The sequence below is a fragment of the Haemaphysalis longicornis genome, unplaced genomic scaffold, assembly GCF_048455015.1.
Source record: "Haemaphysalis longicornis isolate Haplotype H1 unplaced genomic scaffold, Haemaphysalis longicornis Haplotype H1 scaffold_13, whole genome shotgun sequence".
Classification (NCBI taxonomy): domain Eukaryota; kingdom Metazoa; phylum Arthropoda; class Arachnida; order Ixodida; family Ixodidae; genus Haemaphysalis; species Haemaphysalis longicornis.
Genome location: NW_027526233.1, coordinates 70,960,519 through 70,981,535, shown reverse-complemented (window position 1 = coordinate 70,981,535; position 21,017 = coordinate 70,960,519). Strand labels below are relative to the sequence as shown.

Sequence of the window (21,017 nt, the reverse complement as noted above, 5' to 3'; positions counted from 1 at the left end):
AGAGAAGGCAAATAGGTACCAGGGCTGAACAACAGACACCGACAGACACAGCTCTCGTGCCTGAACAGACAGACTGGACACTCAAAGTGATCTTGTCTGTTTTAGAGCAGCATACGGACCGCAATTTCTAGGCCCAGCCCGAAGCGGCCCGATAGAGACACGGCCCAGGCCCGGCCCGGGGCCGAGAAATTTATAAATATCGATCCCGAGCCCGGCCCGAGCCAGACGAATTTTTCAAATGTGAGCCCGAGCTCGGCCCGATCCCGACAAACTACTAAAATATGAGCCCGAGCCCGGCCCGAGCCCGCCAGAGTGTTGTTAAATGTCATCCCTAGTCTGACAGGATGTTAACATGAACTTGAAGAAGTTTGCTGTTAGCCTAAAGAGAGCGTAAGCACAAAGCGAATACGACTACTTTAGATTTACATTTTATTTAAACTTGGACCGAACTTTGTACAACTTATCCTCAATTAGAAGCTGTATTTTCGGTAGTCGTGTAACTTCAACTGCCACTTCATTTGCCACGAAATCAAGGCACACCCGGGATACCTTAAATAATTCCGAGTAAGTTGATTTTTTTTTATTATTGCAATTCTTCAACAGATATTGCACCTTTCGTTCATCCATACTTTGCTGAAATTTAATCAGGCGATTCGTCCAGTTTCACCATTTGATTTTTGTCTTTCCCTCTAGTTACGTTGGCAGCATGATTTTATCTGCGCCTTTGTTCTTTCTTGCCTTTAGTCATGGCTCTAAAAAAATTCTTGCGTGAAAAAATCGTGGGCTCTGCTGAGAAAATTGGTTCTTCAAACTTTGTACACACTGCGAAATGCAGGTCACGTTTGTTCTGTTTGTTTCAGTTTGAAAAGGAGAGAGAAAATATAATCATGTTGTAGTGCGGCTGGAGTGCCCTCGTTTTCTGGCCTGCTCTTTCCGACTAAGCTGATGGGACCCAGACATTTCTTTTATTGATGTGAAGGCTTTCTAAGTGCAATCGGCATTTTATCATATATTTTAATGGCGCAGTAGTAAATATGCACTTTTATTTTTTTTTTCAGTTTACCTGAAATATCAACAAGAAAACTTTCTCGTGCCAACAATTCAGAATTTGCGGCACAGGATAGCCGGGACTCAGAAACTGGTCGGACCGGATCGGACCAGCACGGCCCGAAAAAATTTTGGTTCAGGCCCGAGCCCGGCCCGGGCCCGAGAAATGCGTGCTATTCAGCCTGACTCCGCCCGCGGGCCGGGCCGGGCTCGGGCTTTCGGGCCGGCCCGGGCCCGTGCACTGCAATAGTATGGTTACCTGCTTTTGTCCAAGTTTTCCGGGCTGTTTCCTAAGGTGTCACGTGTACTTAACTAGGCTAACGTCGAAATTTAGTTTTGTAGGCGTTTACCCTGTTGTGAATCTGAAGGAACACCGTGCGTAACCGACATGTTCTTACAACAGAACTGAAGGTGGAGCCTTCCGTTACGTTTGCAGCGTCTATGCGCTACTTTGTTGAAATAATGGGATACACCTCTTGCAGGGATAGCGATGGTAAAGCAATCACACCTAAAGCTCGCTCTCTTCTATTATGTCTCATGAACTGATTGTCAAGAATAAATCGCTCCTATTTGCATGACGCGGTGTAGGAAGGGAGTGCCTCGTTTGGAGTATCCTGTCGTCAACGAAAGATGGAGGGGATGCTGTTTTTTTCTAGGGCTGGTAGAAGCCACTCAGGAATGAAAAAAACGCTGCCGAGTAATTACGGAAAATGGTGTGGCTGCTGCCACGTTATGGTCATCTTTTTCAAAAAAAACGCCTCTGGGTTGCTCCTTCGACCGTTACCCCAGGGCACACTCTTTCATATGCCTTCCGACTATTGGTATCAAGGAGCGTCGCGCAATTGTAGAACTTATCAAGCTTGCACAGGAAGTGAAGGAACTTGCCTACATCCATGCGAGAAGTGCGTGCAGTTTCGTAGCAACCTGTACGCATTATGTCGACTGCAGTGACATCCAGACTACGCTATCTTAAGCTCGCTAGCGGTCAATGCGACTGCCCGAATCAGCGGCGCATCGAGATAACGGACCCAATTAGAGCCTTCTGTACCGGCGTCAGGGAGTCACACTTATGCTTCGAAAACCACGCAGTTTAAATAGTCATAACCGTTGGAACCTCGTGAACCGCGGTCGTTTGTCATACATCTGCCCATTGTTTAGCGCAAAACAGCAGGTACAGTCTTTGTCAAAATTTTGTGGGCCACGGCGACCGTGGCCGGAGCAGGCGCGCGGCCGGGCAGGGGCGCTGCGCTTGCCGCTGTCGGCTGGTTACGCGGCTAAAGAGAGCGAGGGGAACTACCACGCTTCCTTTCGTAGTAGGGCTGGCGCGATAAGTACAGCGGGGCTGGTTTCTCAGAGCAGGCGGACTTCGCTTTAGCGCAGACACTTTGCGCAGCACTTGTTGCTCCGGGCACACTACAAAAGCAAGAGCAAAGGTTCCCCTCGCTCTCTTTAGCCGCGCAACCAGCTGACAGCGGCAAGCGCAGCGCCCCTGCTTGGCCGCGCGCCTGCTCCGGCCACGGCCGCCGTGGCCCACAAAAGTTTGACAAAGACTGTACATTTCAGGCAAAATCTGTGTATATAACCGAAAGACCCCGCGTACATTTAGTTAAGAACGCTCGTTGCGTTCGTTTTTACGATAGTAAGCGAAAAAAGCGGCCGCGACAGAAAAAAATGGCGCCTTCGAAATGCCGCAGAAAGGCTCCAGCCGCGCAAGATTAAAAATTACGCGTTCGAAAAATTTCCAGCATACAAAATTAAAACAAGCACAAAAAGAACGGAACTCCTGCTTGCGCAGTTTCAGGCAGGGGGCGCGCGAGCACTGTGAAGGACGGAAATTTGAAATTCATTACGTTGCACCAGTGAGTGAGTGAGTGAAAGAATTTATAAATACGAGTGGCCATGAGGTCCTGTGGGGAAGGGGAGATGGGAAGGAGGAGGAGAGGTCACAATTAACACAATGTACACAGTTCAAATCTTGGGGTCCAATTCACAAAATGCACAGTTCACTCAGTCGGTGGCAAGGCCGCTGTTGACTTTGGACGTGGATGAGCATGGTCAGTCCGAGGCAGTCTGTAAGACCGCCACACAAATTTGTACCAGTGAGCGGATAAGGGCGCGGCAGCCCATTATAGCGAATAACTGCTCTGCACTTCCGACAGCTTTCACATTGAGGGGAGCGGCTTCAATTTGTTTTCTTTGCCGTGTTGTGACCATGTGCGTATACTTGATTGGGCCACGGCTCTCGAGAAACGTGCGAGAAAAGTGCGCGTAAAGCATTGTGTGATTTTGCGCGCAGGTCGTGCTTCTGACTTTCGACGACGCCATCAACGACCTGAACTTTGACCACTACACGGAGATCTTCGACACGGGCCGCAAGAACCCCAACGGCTGTCCCATCCGGGGCACCTTCTATGTGTCCCACGAGTGGACCGACTACGGGCAGGTGCAGACGCTCTACTCCAAGGGCCACGAGATGGCTTCGCACACCGTCACGTGAGTGGGCCCTGTATGCGTACACTGCTCGCTGCGCAAGTCAACAGAAAAGGGCAAAATTGTTTTCTTGTTCATCTTGAATGAAGCTTCTCAATAATCACCGACAACTGAACGTTTTTAGAGCTTCAAGTTTATAATAACAAAACAAATTTGAGTAATAATCTACAGTAATAACGTTGCTTTTTTTCTGCAGCCAGAGGCACCTTTTAAGCCTGTTCTTGTGCCATGCCAAGGACAAGTCGAACGTGCCTGCTGGGTACATGACGGAACGCTCACTGCAGCGCGGTTCTGCTAGAAAGTGGCTCCAGATTTACCTCTAGTATATAATAGTATGAATCTCGGTGGCAGTGCGGATGCATGACGGGATATTTCCACGAAATATACTGCCCATAAAGATGCACAAACAGTATGCACTGGGAGGAGGTGATTTTAAGTAGAAGAAGGCTGTACACAAAGGCAATTGCAGCGACCACAAAGTGCTTTCCCCAACCATATTGTCAATGTTCACAGGCACAGCTTCGGCGAGAAGTTCTCCAAGCAGCAGTGGTTCAAGGAGGTGGCCGGCCAGCGCGAGATCCTGCACCTGTTCGGCGGCGTGAAGCTGGAAGACGTGCGGGGCATGCGGGCGCCCTTCCTGCAGATCGGCGGCAACAAGATGTTCGAGATGCTGCACGAGGCCAACTTCACCTACGACTCGTCCATGCCCGTCTTCGAGAACAACCCGCCCTTCTGGCCCTACACGCTCGACTACGCCATCAACCACGAGTGCATGATCACGCCCTGCCCCTCCAAGTCCTTCCCGGGAGTCTGGGAGGTGAGCCATGGCTGAAGCAGCTGCTCTTCAAAGTGCTACGTCGGCTCCATGTTGTGCTCTAGCATAACGAGCCTCGCGTTTGGCTATTTTTTACGTACTTTTTCCCCCTGTGGAAAGACATTTACTGGCGGCCGTTCAAGTTGGCTGGACACATGTCGTCTAAGTGATAGGATTTCCACGAAATTTTAAATATGTAAGCACACTTAACTGCCATCTCTTTTATGGAACACGCCGGTATGTGTGGAGCTAATGCTTCATAAAGGAACTCTGTCGGTAGGGACGAGGCCATTATCCAAATGCGACGGACATGGTACTAGCACGAAACTAACAGTATATGCAAACGCTCACTTGTGGTTTCTTAGCTGAGCGTGGGCTCAGTTCTCAATGTTAGTGATTTTTGCTCTGCTGCTGCCTAAACATAAATCGAAATTTACCAGCCCACAGGTAGACCGCGATAATTAAGAGGGTAGTATTGTGATTCTTGGATAGATTGGCAAAACTAGCTTGCTTGTGCACGTTTCAGGTCTGGTGAAGCGCTTCTCCTCTATCCAGAAGCAGCCAAGACACAACATGCTCTCTTTTGTTACCATGCTGTCGTGTGGGGCTTTTATATTTAGAATATAGAAACTATTCGCAGGTATTCAGAACATAAATTGGCCCAAATTCGAGCTCGCTGTTTCTGCCTTCTCCTCGCTTTTCTGGCACTACCCAAGCAGCAAAAAGAGGCAAACCGAACCACGGCAAATGGTCACTGGCCACTGTTTACAATGTTGGAAAACCCTGGCCGCCAGTAACACCGACAAACATTGGCTGGAATTTGAGATCCTTGCAACTGACCAGCTTGCAACTAAATGTGAATTCGTGGATAGTATGCGAAGTTTGAAACTTACAACTGGACGAAGCAATACTGGCCTTACGTGGCAGCGGCTTCTTTTGCTATTTGCAGTGAAGGAGGCATATACGCCAATGATATTTTCTTTCTAATCTCGCCTGCATTCCACAACGGGCCGCCTAGTGGGTTGCATTTTCCGCGCATATGTGTGTTGACGGAGGTATCTCTAAAGTACGTTGTTCGTTGGGTTTACACATCTGTTTGTAATCATAGGCTACAAATAAATCGCACAATGAATGAACATTGAAAACGATCGGCAGGACGCTTGTGAAACGTAGATCAAATGAAGAAAAAAGCAATTACTTATTTTATAAAGGGAAGCCCTTTTTGGGCTACCCATTAAAGAACTTTTGTGTGGATTACTCTCGGACACGAGCAGTTTTAGTTCAAGTTTTCAAATTATGAGTAGTTGTTCCTCCGGTTCCCCGACCTCACTAGTAAGCCACTTCATAGTTTGCGCCTCTTTGTTACTACGCTTTTCTTGAGATGCTTAAAAAAACCCAGTTAACTAAATGTAATTGACTTGGTGGGAATTGAAGGAATAACAACCAAACCATTAGTGCTGTTTCCTTGAGACTTCGACTGATGCAAGTCTAGCACAGTGTTAGCCTACATTACTTAAAAAAATACTGCATCACCCGTTTGTCCTTTTCCTAAATGCATTGTAAGGCATTCCTATCCTTATAGAAATAACTGGATATAGACAAGATTGTAGTTACTGAACGCTTGTTTTTATGTAGCGAAACTGGCGCGCAGGAATTCACAACCCAGCATGCGTTACCTGAGCTGAGGGGACAGTGATCCTAGAAATTGTTCTTCTAAGTTTCCCAGAACAGAAACGGAAGAAATTAGCTGAGCTTTTTCACAAGGCTGTGTCTAGGGTGCCGTCCGGCGGTACGATAACCACTACACTAAAGCTACACCCGTCGACCTTTCGATGCAAAAATGCCGCGTCGGGCAATAGTTCGCCTTCAATTAACGTGGTTTAACATAAACGAACCTAACGGAACCTAACCGGCAGAAACAAATATTAATACGCCGAAAACTAACCTAAGCCTTGAAAATTATACTAAAGCTAAAGATGCAAATAAAATAAAGGAGGGAAAGACCAAACTCGAATCTCCGCACGTAGTAATAGGAAACTCTAAACTATAACGGCAGACGCTATAACCTGCGACAGCCCTGTCTTATAAATTGGAATTTCGTCGGACGGCACCCTGGCACTGCGTTTTTGCAATCCCACTCCATGCTTAAATTTAGATTCTTAAGAAAAGTTGAAAGCGGGCAGTTGCAGCTCCCCATTCTACCGGCGGTTCCTGCCAAATAGTGGGGCCATGTATTCTATACGAGCAGATTAACAGCTTGGAAATTTCTTGCGTTTTACCAAAAGATTAGATGGTCTCGGCTGGTAATAATGTCAGGGCCAATATAAAACAGAACGGAAGGCATGTTACGGTGTAAATACCAGCAATAATAGCTTTAAGTCACTTTTGTTGTATGCTTTGTTGTTTTCCAGTATCTGATCTGAAAAGCCCATCTAACTGGTAACGATGTGGGGACCCGATAACCAGATGGGCGTATTGCCTGGTCATTTCTAATCCGCACGTTTATTAGGTTACGATTATCTCTGCTGTAGTTGCGTGAAGTATGTATTCGTATATATCTACATAAAGGTAGACCTCTCGGAAGCCCGCATTTTTAGCTAGACATCCAGAGGGTGCTGGCCCGTACGAGATTGCCTTCAAGGTCGTAGAACTTCCAAAGTGTTGCCTCGAAGAGTGTTCGAGCATCGGATAGTAAAAAGGAGAAGTGGAGCTACTGCGTCGGCCCTGGGTGTGTTTTCCCATCGCGTTGTTCATGTTGGCGCACGCGCAGGTGGGCATGGTGATGTGGATCGACCTCCGCGGCGGCCGCTGCTCGATGGGCGACGCGTGCTCGAACCCGGGCGACGACGAGGGCGTGTACAAGATGCTGCTGAAGAACTTCAACCGGCACTACAAGAGCAACCGCGCCCCGTTCAACCTGTTCTACCACTCGGCCTGGTTCAACACGCAGCACCACAAGAAGGGCTTCCTGCGCTTCCTCGACCACATCCTGGCCAAGGGCGACGTCTGGCTCCTCACCAACTGGCAGCTCATTCAGTGGATCCGCAATCCCACGCCCAACAGCAGGTACGCATACTTCCGACAATCACTCCTACGACTCCTCTTGCCTATGATCATAGTCCTTTGCTCTGGGCACTTTTATTAGTGTCGTTTGCCTTGTCTCATTTCTTTGTCTCGTCTATTTCGCTCAGCCTGCCTGTTCGGTGTCATTCCTCTACCTATCCAGTTGGCGTGAACAATTTCGTGTTCCGTATCTGCATAGCTTCGTTACACAGCTGGTTCAACCGGTAGCGTTCTGGTAGATCACATTGTCTCCCTAGTGCGCTTCTTTTTTCTATGTGCTTCCTTGATATCATTAGCTTTCTCTATAAACTAATGCCCTTATTGTAACGATAAGCATGCGATCACTAATATTCGTTTATATCTATTCCCTGGGGCGATTTAGAGTTTCTCAACGTCTCTTTAAAGGGATCCTGCAACACTTGCCATCGACTACTAGTAATGTATTTTGGGATAAAGTCTATTGTCCCAGAAACCGCCTCTCGCAAGAATTATGCAAGTCCGTTAACAATTAACGAAACTACGCGCGATGAGAACTCGCGCATAATCGTTCCCTCTCAACTCGACCGCGGACAACGTGACGAAAGCTGCGCGCTCTCTCCCGGAGAGGGGGGCGGCTCGCGGCGTTCTCTTCGGCGGCCTTCGATATATCACATGCCCGGTAGTTTTCTCCTTTTCTCCGCAACGCGGAGGGGCCTATTTCCGGTCTGGTGCCACAAAAAAGCAGGCATGGGTGCCTGCTCGCAAGTGCGCGCTCAGGCTGGTAGGGCGTTTTTTAAGCAATACACGTTTGTAGTCGAGTGGTCCCGTTGAAAGGGAAGTATTGAGCTTATCACTAAAACTCCGCGGGCACTCAAAACACAAAAGAAACTGCAAAACTGTGCCTACAGGTTCAGGCATAGAAGAGGTTCGTACACAGCGATGACGACGACCGAAATGGGGGAATCTAGCCGCGAAGTTGACCAGTGACAGCCGATCGGGCAGCCATGGCCTATGTGACGTCCCTTAGGCCATGCCAGGGGTTGCATAATGAGGACAACTGAAGAAAGAGCGGTTGGTGGTTCCACGTCTTTCACATCGATTTGCGCGCTCACCGCTTCACGTGCACGTGTAATATTTGGCTCAGGTATTCCTGGCAGTGTAATGTAAAGTATTACCACTGCCAGGAATGTAAGGTATTCCTGGCAGTGGCAGTGTAAACGTCGCGCAGGTTTACTTTCACTGCTCAAAGAGAGTTGCAGGGTCCCTTTAAAGCTCAGATTTTGTGCAGTATATGTGCGCAATGAAAGCTTTGATTGGATACCAAATTGTATTTGCAATTCCACTTTTATGTGACAGTATGCAGCCCTTAGTGTGCCTGTTTAGCTTTTCTCTGTAGCTAAAATTACACTAGCAATGTTGGCTTATAAGGCTCACTACCACGATTTTCAGTCACCGTGTCTCCATATGGAGACGCGACTTTCTTCGCGGTTTTTGTCGCGAAAACGAGGCGAGTTTATGCATCAGAGCGGTGAGGCTATTGTTCTAAACCTACGAAAGTGAGAGATAGCGCCATTTGACGTTAGACCGGGGTACGGCACTCATAAACATCGTGTCAAAATGGACGCCACTACGTTTTATTGGAGCTCCGCTGAGTTGCCGTCCTAAGTTCTGCTTTATTTGGGGAGTAAATCATTTATAAAGGCTAAAAACACCTGTTTCATGTGACATAAATATTGTTTCACCTCCTGCTGGTAAACTGGCTCCGGGTATTTATTATTTTTTATAGGAAAAAGCAGGATTGAGACACGGTATGTCCATAAGGGGACGCTACGCCATTTGCATAAAGGCTATTCTAGAGAGGCGCAACCTTTTTTTTTCTGGCCTTTAGACACCTAAAACTACGGAACCTATGAGTTTGAAATTTTAATGCAGTGAATATAATAATTTCTGACTGAAACCGCTAAAGGAGTTCTGACAATAAACTTCAAAGCTGAGATAACTACGGAAAAATATTCCCTTGTATATAGATAACTCCCACACAGTTTCAATCGTAACCGTGCAGTATAGCATATCTTAACTACATTTTAAACCTTGCATGCACGAGAAACCTAAAAAAGAATAGCTAGTGCCACTGGATAAGGTTACAGAGCTTCGGCACCCTTTTGTCCTATTGTTCCGCGCCGCCGCGGTGATCATTGGTGAGTTCCCATCACGTGACATTTGTTTAAACTGCGGCGGTTCATGGGCACCGTCATGTTGTTGTTTATGCGCTTAAGTCGGTGAACTCTGGTAGTCTCAGCGTGTCTGCGGGTGCGCGCGAGTGGCGTCGTTTCGAACGCGAATCAAAGACAACGCGCTTCGCAGAATTTCAGCTTCAGAAGTGTCCGAAGATGCCGTGTTTTTGAGTCTTGGACAGTGTTGTTCACAAATGACCTCGTCAATGTTAGCGGTGAAGCCGCAGAAGCGGCAATCTGGCAGCACTGATACGCACCAAAATGGCCGCTGTTGCTCACTTGCGAGCCTCAGTGACGGTGCTCTGTATCTTATCCAGTGACATTAAGAATACCCTTTCAACATCGGAATCAGCATGACGCCACGAGCGCGCGGCTTCAAACTACCGACGTCAGGGCTGCCGTGACGTAGCCAAAGCGCTGGCTGCTTTTGGCGCACCGCTTTGCATTGAGCACCGTGTGGCAGTTTTGAGACTGACGTCATGCTGCCCGGAAGCGTGCAACCACGACCAAAGGAGCACTGGTGCGACGGGAACAGTGACGTCAAGTGTGCCATCCTTTCATGGCGGACACCTTGGTGTTTGTTTCATCAAAACCGAAACTGACACGAATTATTATTATTATTATTATAATTCTTTATTCGGAAGGGGAGACTCAAGGTCTAGTCAGGGATGGCACGAATAAACGTGGCGCGCGCCCACAGTTCGAAATATCCTATGTTTTGTTCGTTATGAACAATACGCCCACAGTTCGAAATATCCTATGTTTTGTTCGTTATAAGCAATACGTTTTACACGCATAATGGCAGACGAGCTTTGAGTGTTGGCTGTAAAGCCTAATTCTCTCTATCCCAGTTCATTATATTCGGTTTGACTGTACGCCCTCCGACAGGCGGGGTTAAGTTTCCATTAGCGTTCCGAGGCTCCGGGCAAAAAATAACTTCGCTTGTTATACTTATTACGGACCCAATAATATCAGTGCGCTGGGATGTACGTTACACCAACGCAACGTTATAAACTAAGGTATTGTCTCAATTTTGTAAACCGCACTTACAGGTCGGAAATCATAGACATATTTTGTGCTGAACTTATTTGAATTCGGAATGGAGTTTTACAAATCCGTGCGGGACGTGGTTCTCCCCTTACTTCACACTATCGCAGCTCTACTGGTTTTACTAGCGTTAGTCAATGCAGCCTACACGTAATGTGTGCGGAGAATGAATAAGGGATGTGCATTGGGACTGTGTTTTTTACATAAAAGGGGGAAAAACTTAGAGCGAAGGTTCGCGCCGCAACAACATATCGCCTTGTTCCTTCTCGATTTACTGGCGCTTTCCTGAATGGTGTTGATTTACCGCCGTGGCGTCATTTCAATAAAAAGCCGCTGAGGCCACTGGTTCAGCTATCTGTCACGAAATTGCGCGAGAGTCTGATTAGCCGGTGTGTTATCAGTAATCAGTGCCTTACCGCGCAGTCAGTCGTGAAAAATGTGGAAAACGCATACCCCACCCCCTTTGTGCAGCCACTATAGACCTTTCTAACTTATTCGTCCTGGGAGCTGCAATTTTATCGGTGGGCTTTGCTAGCGGCTCTATTGTTGGCGCAGTCGACAGGTAAATGTAATTGCGCATGCGCTACACAGCCCAGAACATGTCCTGATCATATCACAGATTAACGGATGAAAAGGTTTATACTATTGTAATGCTGCTCGTATTTCTCGGCAATAATTTAGTGTGCTGAAAATGGGACACCTAGCCGGGAAAATAAAGAACTACACTGAAGTAAAATGCGGTGAGTGGGCTTGTTTTCAGATATTTGTAACTCTATTCGGGGCTTTGAAGTGCCCACAGGGTGCATCATGAAATGCGCTACCCTCAGCTAAGTAGTCTGCTTAATTTGGGCTAGGTTAAGACTATTGATAGGCCAAGACTATCGGTTCATGGGTAGGCTGGTGTGGCACTTTTAAAGAATACATAGCTCATAGAGCACAGAGAGGCGAGAGAAGGGGTAATGTACAGCGCTAACTTCCAACTAGTTTTATACGGAAGGCACGTAAACCCGGCGGCAAAATAAGCCGGAACACGGGAGTGCGTCACCAAATGCATTGTCCCGTCATCTGACGCACTTCTGGTGTCGAGAAAGCGATGTGCGCGTGCGCGTCCAACCCTTGCATACTACCCTATCATTTCCTCCCCTTCGAGAGGCCAATCTGATAGTATTGAGTGCTTGGCGCTAGGGGTAGCGTTTTATGCTCAACAAGTCTCGGCAGCACACGCTTCTGCGGCGAACGACGAGGGTGGAGCGTGCTTTGCTCTATCTACCTGGCTCCAGTAAACGACACATTGCAACGAGATTTCTCTATCGTAGTTTTAAGGGAGGTAGCGTTTGTTTTGCTGTCTAAACGCGAAACCTTTTGTATTTGTCTATGTCAATTCAAGGCGTACTGTGACCAATTACTATTTTTGTTCTTTTTTATCGAACCCATGACCCCGCCAATCTCTGTTCGCATTTTTTTTTCCCGCGAATGCATGCTTTAGCACTTGTGCAAGGTGACTTCTCGTCACACTTTGTTCACATAATTTATTTGTCACCTCAATTTCTTTCCGTTTTGGTGTGCATTTTTTAATCAGCAACCAACTGCATACAAATCAGCAACCAACTAAAATACAAATACCCGATGGAATATCTGTGGCATAAGTCCTTCACCGAGACGGGCAAGAGATGTTATCTGTCACTTCGGGGCGCAGCGAGCAACGCACACTTCACCCTCAAAGTTTGCTGCCGAAGCATGTGCGGGAGAGGCTTGTTGGCAAAGAAGGTGACCCCTACGGCCAAACACCAAACACTGAATGTGATCAGCTTGACTGCTTGAAGTGAAAGAAAATACAGGCAGCGAGCGTGGTTGGACGCGCATGAGCACATGGATGCCTCAACACCAGAAGTGCAACTTCAGATGTCGCGGCCATGCATTTTGCCACGCGCTCGCATGTCCCGGATTATTTTGCCGCCCGGTGTACTTATAAATATTCACAGCATTATCGCACTCTTACCGCAACGGCTGACATTTCGAAGCCATGCGCAGAATTCTCTACTTCTGATCAACGATGTTGACTTATAAAGGTTGACTCTATTCAATTTCTCTGTACAGTGCCATGGCTGCAGCTGCCTGCCGTTGTTACAATTATGGGCTGTACGAGCGAAGCATAGGGAATAATATGTAAGGTAGATAATTGAGGCAGATTATTAGATATTATTATTGTAAGATTATTAATTTAATATGAATTATTAGAGCTGGGTCATCTTGCTTGAAGGGGCAATAACGGAGTTGGACAGATACGGTGTCAACAGTTCTGCGCATGGCTTCAACACGTCGGCAGTGTCGGTGAGAGTGCGATAATGATGTAAATACCTATATGTACGTATGTTTTGAGTAAATCTAGTTAGAAGTTAGCCCTGTGTCATTGCTGTCGTCTGTGTCGTAAGCGCTATGAATTTTTGAAGAGTGATAGCATGGATTCGTAAAATCATGTAGTTGGATACAAATGAACATCTGAGGTGCTAAAATTGCGAGAAACACAAAATGTAGGACAAAGCAAGGACACAACCTTGATCGGTGGCATTGCGGAACGCTGGTAAAGCGCAGGTGTTCCGCGGAACCAAATCTACGAGAACCTGCGTTCGGATAATCTAGGGCCCCTTCGGTTAATGTACCGTACCTGGGATTCCCTCGCAGGATCAACAGCTTCGAGCCCTGGCAGTGCACTCCCAAGGCCGACCGGCCCGAGCCCTGCCACAGGCCCACGGTGTGCAACGTGCCATACCAGGGCGGCCTCCGCTACATGAAGACCTGCCAGCCCTGTCCTGACGTCTACCCGTGGGTGGGAAACACAGGCTTCGGCAGCAAGGGCGCGCGGCGCAAGTGAACCGTCCACACCGAATTAGGAATATTGTCTTATCAGCACCGTTGCAATTGATGTAAATGGCAGAGAGTGGTCACAAAAGGACTGACGACGCCAACACATCGGGCGCTCTCGGAAGCGCTTGCTTCCTTTGGCGCAACCATGTTAGTGGGCCGGGTCGTACTTTAATGATGTTGTCCGATACCTCTTTTTCGTCCCCCTCTTTATGACCGAACGACCATTTGTGACCTTTTTTATGACCAAGGCACAGCACCGCCGTACTAAAAGCCACACAAAGTAGGACGTAAGGCTTCCTCTGACCTTTAATCGGAGAAGTTTCATCGAGGGGAACATAACCCACAAAGACGGCTTTGCTAAAACATAGGGAGGTTGCTGGAGCCTCATGGTTATACTTGTCTTCCGTCTTTAGTTGAGGGTGAGAGAATACGAGGTATTATCAAGATCCTTTCGAACATCGGCATTTAAGTTCTTTTATTGAAAACATTTTTTATGTTATGCTGCAAGAGCCCCAAAATTTATTTCGATAACGCGCAGCACCGCAGCGGGGCATCTTAGTAAACTCATAGCATGCGCCGCGCATATTCAGTTGAAGTTGTCGTCGTCCCAACCTTAAAAAAAAGAAAACTTCACTTTAAAGATCATTCGATGCCGAATCCTGAAAGCAAGAAAGATGTATTATGGGTTGGCATGGGGACACATGGCGGAGAACAGAAACAAAGAAAGAGCTTGTAGTCGTCTCCCATAGCGCTAGAAAGACAGAGTACCTTGAGTAGTTTTAACTACGATAGTGCTAAAGACAAGAGCGGCAGTAGGAAGTTTGATTACAAAGAGCAAGCACTTCCTTTAAGTGTGCCGCTAGAAGTGACTTGTAACAAGCTGTGTGGATCCTACTCCTTAATATTCAGCTTGTCCTTGTACGCATGATAAGGATAAAAGCTAGCTTAACTAACGCTTTCTTCCACACAGACCTATTACGCAAAGCACTATTATATTTCCGCTTCTTCAAAATTTGCAATGCATTAATCTGAAGCTTACACATTCCAGGCAGCTTAAAGGGTAGTTCGAGCTTACAATCTAAATGCCAGCTGGTGAAAACGTCCCACATTGAAGCAAACGTATTCTGTCATCATTGACCGTTAAGTAGTGTGGGCGCTAATATTCAATTATGTATTTATGACCTATTCTGCCTGATTATGGTGTTGGAAGAAACAAAAACACGACTGTCTCTCGTACAGCGGTGTTTTGTGATCTCCAGCTTCCATCAAACAAACAGAACAGAAGCGATGGTGGTACTACGAAATTCCTGGTTATGTAGGAATGCGTGGTATACCATGCAGCATATCCTATATGTATATAGTGAAGGCAAGCAAGCACAAAGAAAAAGTACGCGTGCTTTGTGAGGAGCTTGAATTCAACGTTTTGATCCGAGACAAATATTCTCCAAGAATGACAGTATCCAGTTACAATATCGGCGGTATTCTCCCCTCCTTTGTACGTGCAGGTTGGAGACCGATACCGCCATTTTTGAAAGACTTGTCCCAAGGCAAAACGTCGAATTGAAAAATCTCGCATGCCAATCGTACTTTCGGCTTTACGTATATGTACACAAACACTGAAAGCAGGATCTGGTGTCATTGCTGCAACAGCTTTAGTGATACATCACAAATGAGTGCTTGCGTGCCTGCACTTATTTCGCGAGGAAGGGCGGCCATGTCTGATTTCGCTATACGGCGTTTAAGGTTTCTGGAATATGATCGAAGCTCCTGACGTAGGTCCTAATATGCCAAAATGTTTCATACAAAGTGCAAGTACTAAATTTCGTGGCTGGGCCTCATAGGTTGGAGCAGCCGTAACCCAATAAAGCCTTCTGGGCATCGCCTGAGTGGGTTCAACCAGTCCACGCTTTGCAGGAGAATGTGGTGAGAGTTAAAAGGAACGCGCGAAGGTGAATCAATGCCACGTAACAGCTTAGTCACACCAACTGAGTACCGCGCGTCGTACCGATACCTGTTTCCGTTCGTTACAGTTGTCAGCTACGTGCATCTTTGACCAGCTTTCACCACTACGTGACACTTCTAGCATTAGCCTTGGTCCATTTTGGCATCACATATGCAACTCAGTGCACGGAAGTGTGTAATCAAATTTGCACACTCAGTTGCGATTTTCCCATCTGCTTTACTTGTTTAGCGCCAACGTAAGATCGGCAACACTCGCAGACACAGCTTGTGCCTCAGAGGGAACGCGAGCGTTGAGGGCGCTGTATTCCTGGAGGCCACTTAAGGCTTTTCGACAGACCGTGGAGGCCTCGCTCCTCCTTATCTCCGCCTTGCTTTTACATGTTCAAAGACTGGCTAACATATCATATGCTGGGTCTAAATTTTTAAATACGCCACAGTCGATAACTTGTAGAGAAAAAGCACAGCCCGCCCTCTGGGCTGTGAATTCTAAAGAGTACCTCTTTTCTGACATTTCGGCGACATCACTTCTGGTTTGAGCGGCATTGTTTGGGGAACAACTGTTTGTTGTTTTTAGTTATTTATTCCATATGTCAATGCGCGCTATATTCGTTGTCAGTATGCTTTGTTTTTCAAGGTGACGTTTCTTCTTCAGTAAGAGGTATTGGGCTTGCAAGTGCATCTTACTCACTTGCTCTGTGGCAGTCCGCGGTTTTTTTTTATTAGGCAATCACAGTTGCCTTGCTGGAGATACAAGAACGAGCGGTTAATGTTGCTCGCACTGCTTGTCGCACTTTAACATAGAGAACGAAGCTTGAGAAGTTCGACTGCGGATGGCAGCGTCGACTTGATGGTCGGCTTTGCAAATTGTGTCACTGCCTTTTCCAGAGACTGTGCTATGTAATAAACTACTGAGAAACTGGCGCAGCAGTAGGGTGAAATTGAAAAAAGTGCGAGCTCGCATAACTACCGCCAGGGGTTTTTAAACGCCCAGTTTTTATACGCTCCATAGAGGCGTAGTCAGCGCATGCTCCTGCATTCACGGTTGTGAATCTTTGGCGTTGCCATTGTGACTGTTTTCTTAACTCAGTGTATGTCTTGTTACATTCTAGGCATCAATAATTTATGCCCAGGAGAGTTTATTTATGCCCATGCGTTTCTGTAGACGTTACAGCTATAGTATTTGCAAAGCCATAACTGCGTGTCGCGTGAAATGTATCTGTCAGGCAGCAAGGCGACTGGCCAAAGCAATGGCCGCGACCCCCCTTCTAGATAACCAGTCCTAAACGAAGGCAAAACGACTAACATAATCGCAAAAACGTGTTTTGCGCCACTAGGTTAGAAACTTTCCCCATTGTGAGCGTAATATATTTATTTCAATGCACTCTATGTTGCCCTGGAAAGAGGTAACATATTGCTCCAACGTTGCCCACACGCTACTGGTAGGCTGTGTTGGGAGTGTGGTGTCTCTTGCTGACCAGCTTACCTTTAATAAACTCTTGAAAATGCGGTGCACCTCCGCACAACACAGCTACAAAATCTTTGTTCTGCTGACTATGGTATCGCTTAGCCCCGGGGGGCTCGTGAGTCACCACTGGTCGCCTTGCAGGAAGGAATCCGCGGCACGTAGTTCAAGTTTTGCACCAGTAAAAAAAGTGTTTTGACTGAAGCACTCGTGGCGTCACCTACGTAGCTTCTGCGACTCTATGCTGCGTGCAGGAAAAGCTGCGAAGCTGCTGTTGGCTGACTCAGTCATGGTACAAGCACAAAAATAACATAGATAAGAAAAGGACTGCCAAGTGTGATTACCCACAGGCACTGCAAAAAAAAAAAAAAAACACACTGAAAGAAACATTAGGTAGAGACGGCCGCCTTGTTTTTTTCCAATAGCTTCAGGAGCCCGTAGGAAGAGATCTCTTTGCAGGTACGTCCCCCGTACCTGCACTCAGAGCTTGTGTATCCTCAAGGGCGTTCAGGACGTGTAACCAGTGGAGCTGTTCTCAGCGTCTGGAATTCTCTGGAAATTGATTCGAAATTTGTCGCCCTTGTAAAAACGATGCGTAATGGCTCGGCTGTGAAGGTCGTTCTCTCTTGAAATTTATGGGTGATGAATTTCTGTCAAACTTTTTTGGAGAATTTCAGAGGTCGATGGCAACTTTCCCCGCTATACTACACGGCCATGTTTTCTGGAATCACTAACGCTATATAACTTCGCGGCAAAAGGCAGGCGATGTAGGAGCCTACGACTTGGACCCATCAAGTGATATCTCGGTCTAATGGGATCACCAACAAGAAGCTTAAGCACCTAAGGATCGACTTTTTCTAGTGACAGGTACCACCTGATTGTGCGGTCTAGGCCATGTGCGGTGGCGCCGTACAAAACGTCTTGCAGAGAGAAAGGTGTCTCGCTTTAATAGACAATATGTTGCACCTAGCCTTAGTTAGGGTGTGTTTCCGCGCAGTGCTATCAAAATAAAATTGAAGGTGCGCACGCGTGGAATGTATATGCACGGTAAGCAGCAGCAGCAGCAGCCGCCCCAGCCGTAGTATGGTTGTTGCGGAAGCTCGGCTCGGGGCCGCCAGAGGGCGCTCGGCCTGTAAATAGCAAGCCTGGAGGGTATCGACACAATTCCGAAGGAAAGAAAAAGGAAAAAAAATGGGGCAGTAGAATGCAGTTGAATATTTCTGAGTTTGAATAACCTGTTGTAATAATTTCAGTTTGTAAAATTTATACCACGCTCAAAAGATATACTTTCAGACCTTTCAAGGATGAGAAATTATTAACAAAACAAGATTTTTCTGAAAAAAAGAAAAGTTTTTTTAGGATGGCGGTTGAGTGTACAAACTTCGTCCACGCGTTGATGGTGGAATGGCGGAAAAGCATTTGTTTTTGGGAATAATTCAAAGTCCATATTACATGAAGGATCAGGCGTGAAATGACATGTTTGTACACGTCGAATTACAAATACGCCACTCAAATAGGACGATTCAAACACTGTTATTAGTCTTCTCTCGCCATTTCTTAATACTTTACTCGGCAGACGACAAAAAAATTTCCACAAAAACAAATCCTTATCCTCAAAACACCATGACATGCACGTGACCTTTGCAGCAAACAGCGATCGACAGTGCACACTATTCCTGCCTACACGAAAATCCACATGCACCCGGTGCCAACTGCGCAGTTGGCGCACATATTTCCATCTTCACGAAAACGGAACGTAGAGCAGCGCCACGTTCCTCTTTCTTTCTTTGGACGCGTGTCGTCCTTCCAGGTGCAACAAGTGTTGCCGCAGCGGCGTGCGCGTCTCAGCCCCCACCGCGCGCCGCACCCGTGTTCCGCAGTGGTGAGGCCGCCATGACGGCTCCAAGCGTCTGTCCGTGTGTTGCCTGTTTCCAGTGACGTCATAGTTTGTCGTGTATGACGCCGTCATGGCGGCGTACCAGGCGGGAAAGAACTGGCTCCGGCCTCACCGATCCGTCTCCGGTCTGGCTTGTGGCTAATGTGCCTCCCTCTGGATGAACTGTCAAAGAGGGCGAGAGGAAAGACACGTATAACATGCCTAGGCAGTCGTTGTTGGTTTTATAAACTAGAGCAATTGTTACGAGAGGTCTTTCTGCCTCGGAGCATGCTAATGGTGTCTGTATCCCGAGTCCCTGAAGGCAAGGGTGATGCGCTACTTTATTCTGGCATTGGCGACGGCGGGAGCACACTAAGGGGCCCAGTTCTTTCCCGCGTGCGTGTGCGGCGTGCGGTGGCCGTACCTCATTTGTCGTATCCCCTCTTCGTGTTCATATCCTGGCTACCGATGCCGCTGCAATGTTTGGTGTGGCGGCTGGCCGTTTTAAAGTGTGTTATACTCCGTCCCTTGCTGTGTATTACCCCTGCCCCGTGTTGTCGTAAGTCCCAATAAAGAAGCCCTTGAATTACAACTGCCTCGTTGCGTACTCGTTTTTTGAAAAAAAAAGTCAAGATTGTCTTGCTGTGGTAGACAAGTGTTCTCAAAATGCAGGAGCACTGACTGGGATATATTCAGGTGTTCGCAGGGCCCTGATTTCCTGTAGACTCTGCAAAAGTGATTTAGTTGCGGTGCGTCTTCTACACACGCACTCAAGAGAAGCCTCTCTTAGGCTGTCACTAGGCGCGAAAACACATTTTACTGCGAGTGGCGCCAGCACACGTCTAATTACAGAGATGTTGCTTGACGGTGATTACTTTGCATCTCTCTTCAATTGTTACAGATGAATACAAACTCAGCGGCCAAAATTGAAATTCTCGATTTTTGAAGACGATGGTTGTTCGTGGGCTTCTCAAACCAGAAAATTTTGGTCTGTCTGACTTTCCCTGTGTTCAGCTACCCAGCCAAAAGTTAACAGAATTTTTCACGGAGACGTTTATATGACCTAAACCTTTGCAAACTACTAAAAATGGTGCCGGACTTCGTACTTGTCAACGTTGATGTGGAAAAAGAAAGCAGTTCTCCTATATGAGGCAACACTTTAATACATAACTGGTGCTGATGGTGTTCTTTTAATTTAGAATAGACGTAGGCTTGACTTTTGCGATGGCAAAAAAAAAACGTGCTGAAAGCAACGTTTCTACCAAGGTATATAAAAAGGGCTTGCGCAAGAGCCCATACCTCGAGGAGGCGGTTCAATAGTAACGAGAGATTCCGATAAACGCCACACGGGCATTTCGAACGCGGGAAAATTCAATTGACTTGAGAGAGAAATAAAAAAAAACTTTATTCTTCAAGCCTCCACCGTGTTTGTCGTTGGGTGGTGGTGAGAAGAGAGGCATTTATGCTCCAGGGACGGCAGAAGACTGTCGTGTTTTGATTACGTTTGCAGCGGAACAGATACGCGGCCAATATACAGTGCAGAGAACATTAGGGTTCCACCTTGTCGCGGTTGCTCGTTCGCTGTCACGCTGTCTAGCCACCGCTACAATCAGGCAGCGTAGCCACGTGGCGGGCCCCAGAAGATCCCCACGGTGTAACTGCGTAACGGACCCAAACAGAGGCTTCGAAAAACAAGCGGTTTATATGGTCATAACCATTCGAAACTCTTCAGCCGCTGGCGCTTGTCATACATCACTCGGTTATTTAGCGCAAAGAAAATGGCAGATATATTTGAGGCAGAATCTGTGCAAATAACCCGCAGCCCCCGAGTCAATTTAGTTAGGAACACCCGTTGGGTTGGTTTTTATGATAGTAAGCGAAACACGTGGATGAGAAGAACGACGGGTTTCAAACTCCGCAGTAAGCCTACAGTATGTGCGAGATGAAAGCATGTACAAAAAGAGCAGAACTACCGCTCGTACGGTTCCAGGCAGAGAGCGCGCTCGCAGTGTGAAGATGTTAATTTGATTTGAATTGAACAAAACCTCCGTTCATTTCGTCAAGAGATGAGCGATACAGGGAGGGAAGGAGCTTCAGCGGCGGTAGAAATATGCGGATTACGGCACCACAGGCCCTCTGGCGAATTACTCACTGCTCTACATTTCTTACACCTTTCAC

At 47.1% G+C, this 21,017-nt stretch overlaps 1 protein-coding gene across 1 annotated transcript in view; it reads left to right on the top strand.

Moving 5' to 3' along the window:
- The window catches only part of Cda5 (Chitin deacetylase-like 5), a 241,003-nt gene extending 221,572 nt beyond the window's left edge, over window positions 1-19,431 (top strand). The window contains exons 5-8 of the mRNA XM_077694840.1: window positions 3,344-3,540; window positions 4,051-4,354; window positions 7,122-7,417; window positions 13,357-19,431. Of these exons, the coding sequence (XP_077550966.1) occupies window positions 3,344-3,540; window positions 4,051-4,354; window positions 7,122-7,417; window positions 13,357-13,546 (987 nt within the window). The 3' untranslated portion in view covers window positions 13,547-19,431. The remainder of the gene's footprint in view (window positions 1-3,343; window positions 3,541-4,050; window positions 4,355-7,121; window positions 7,418-13,356) is intronic.
- Window positions 19,432-21,017: the final 1,586 nt, after the last annotated feature.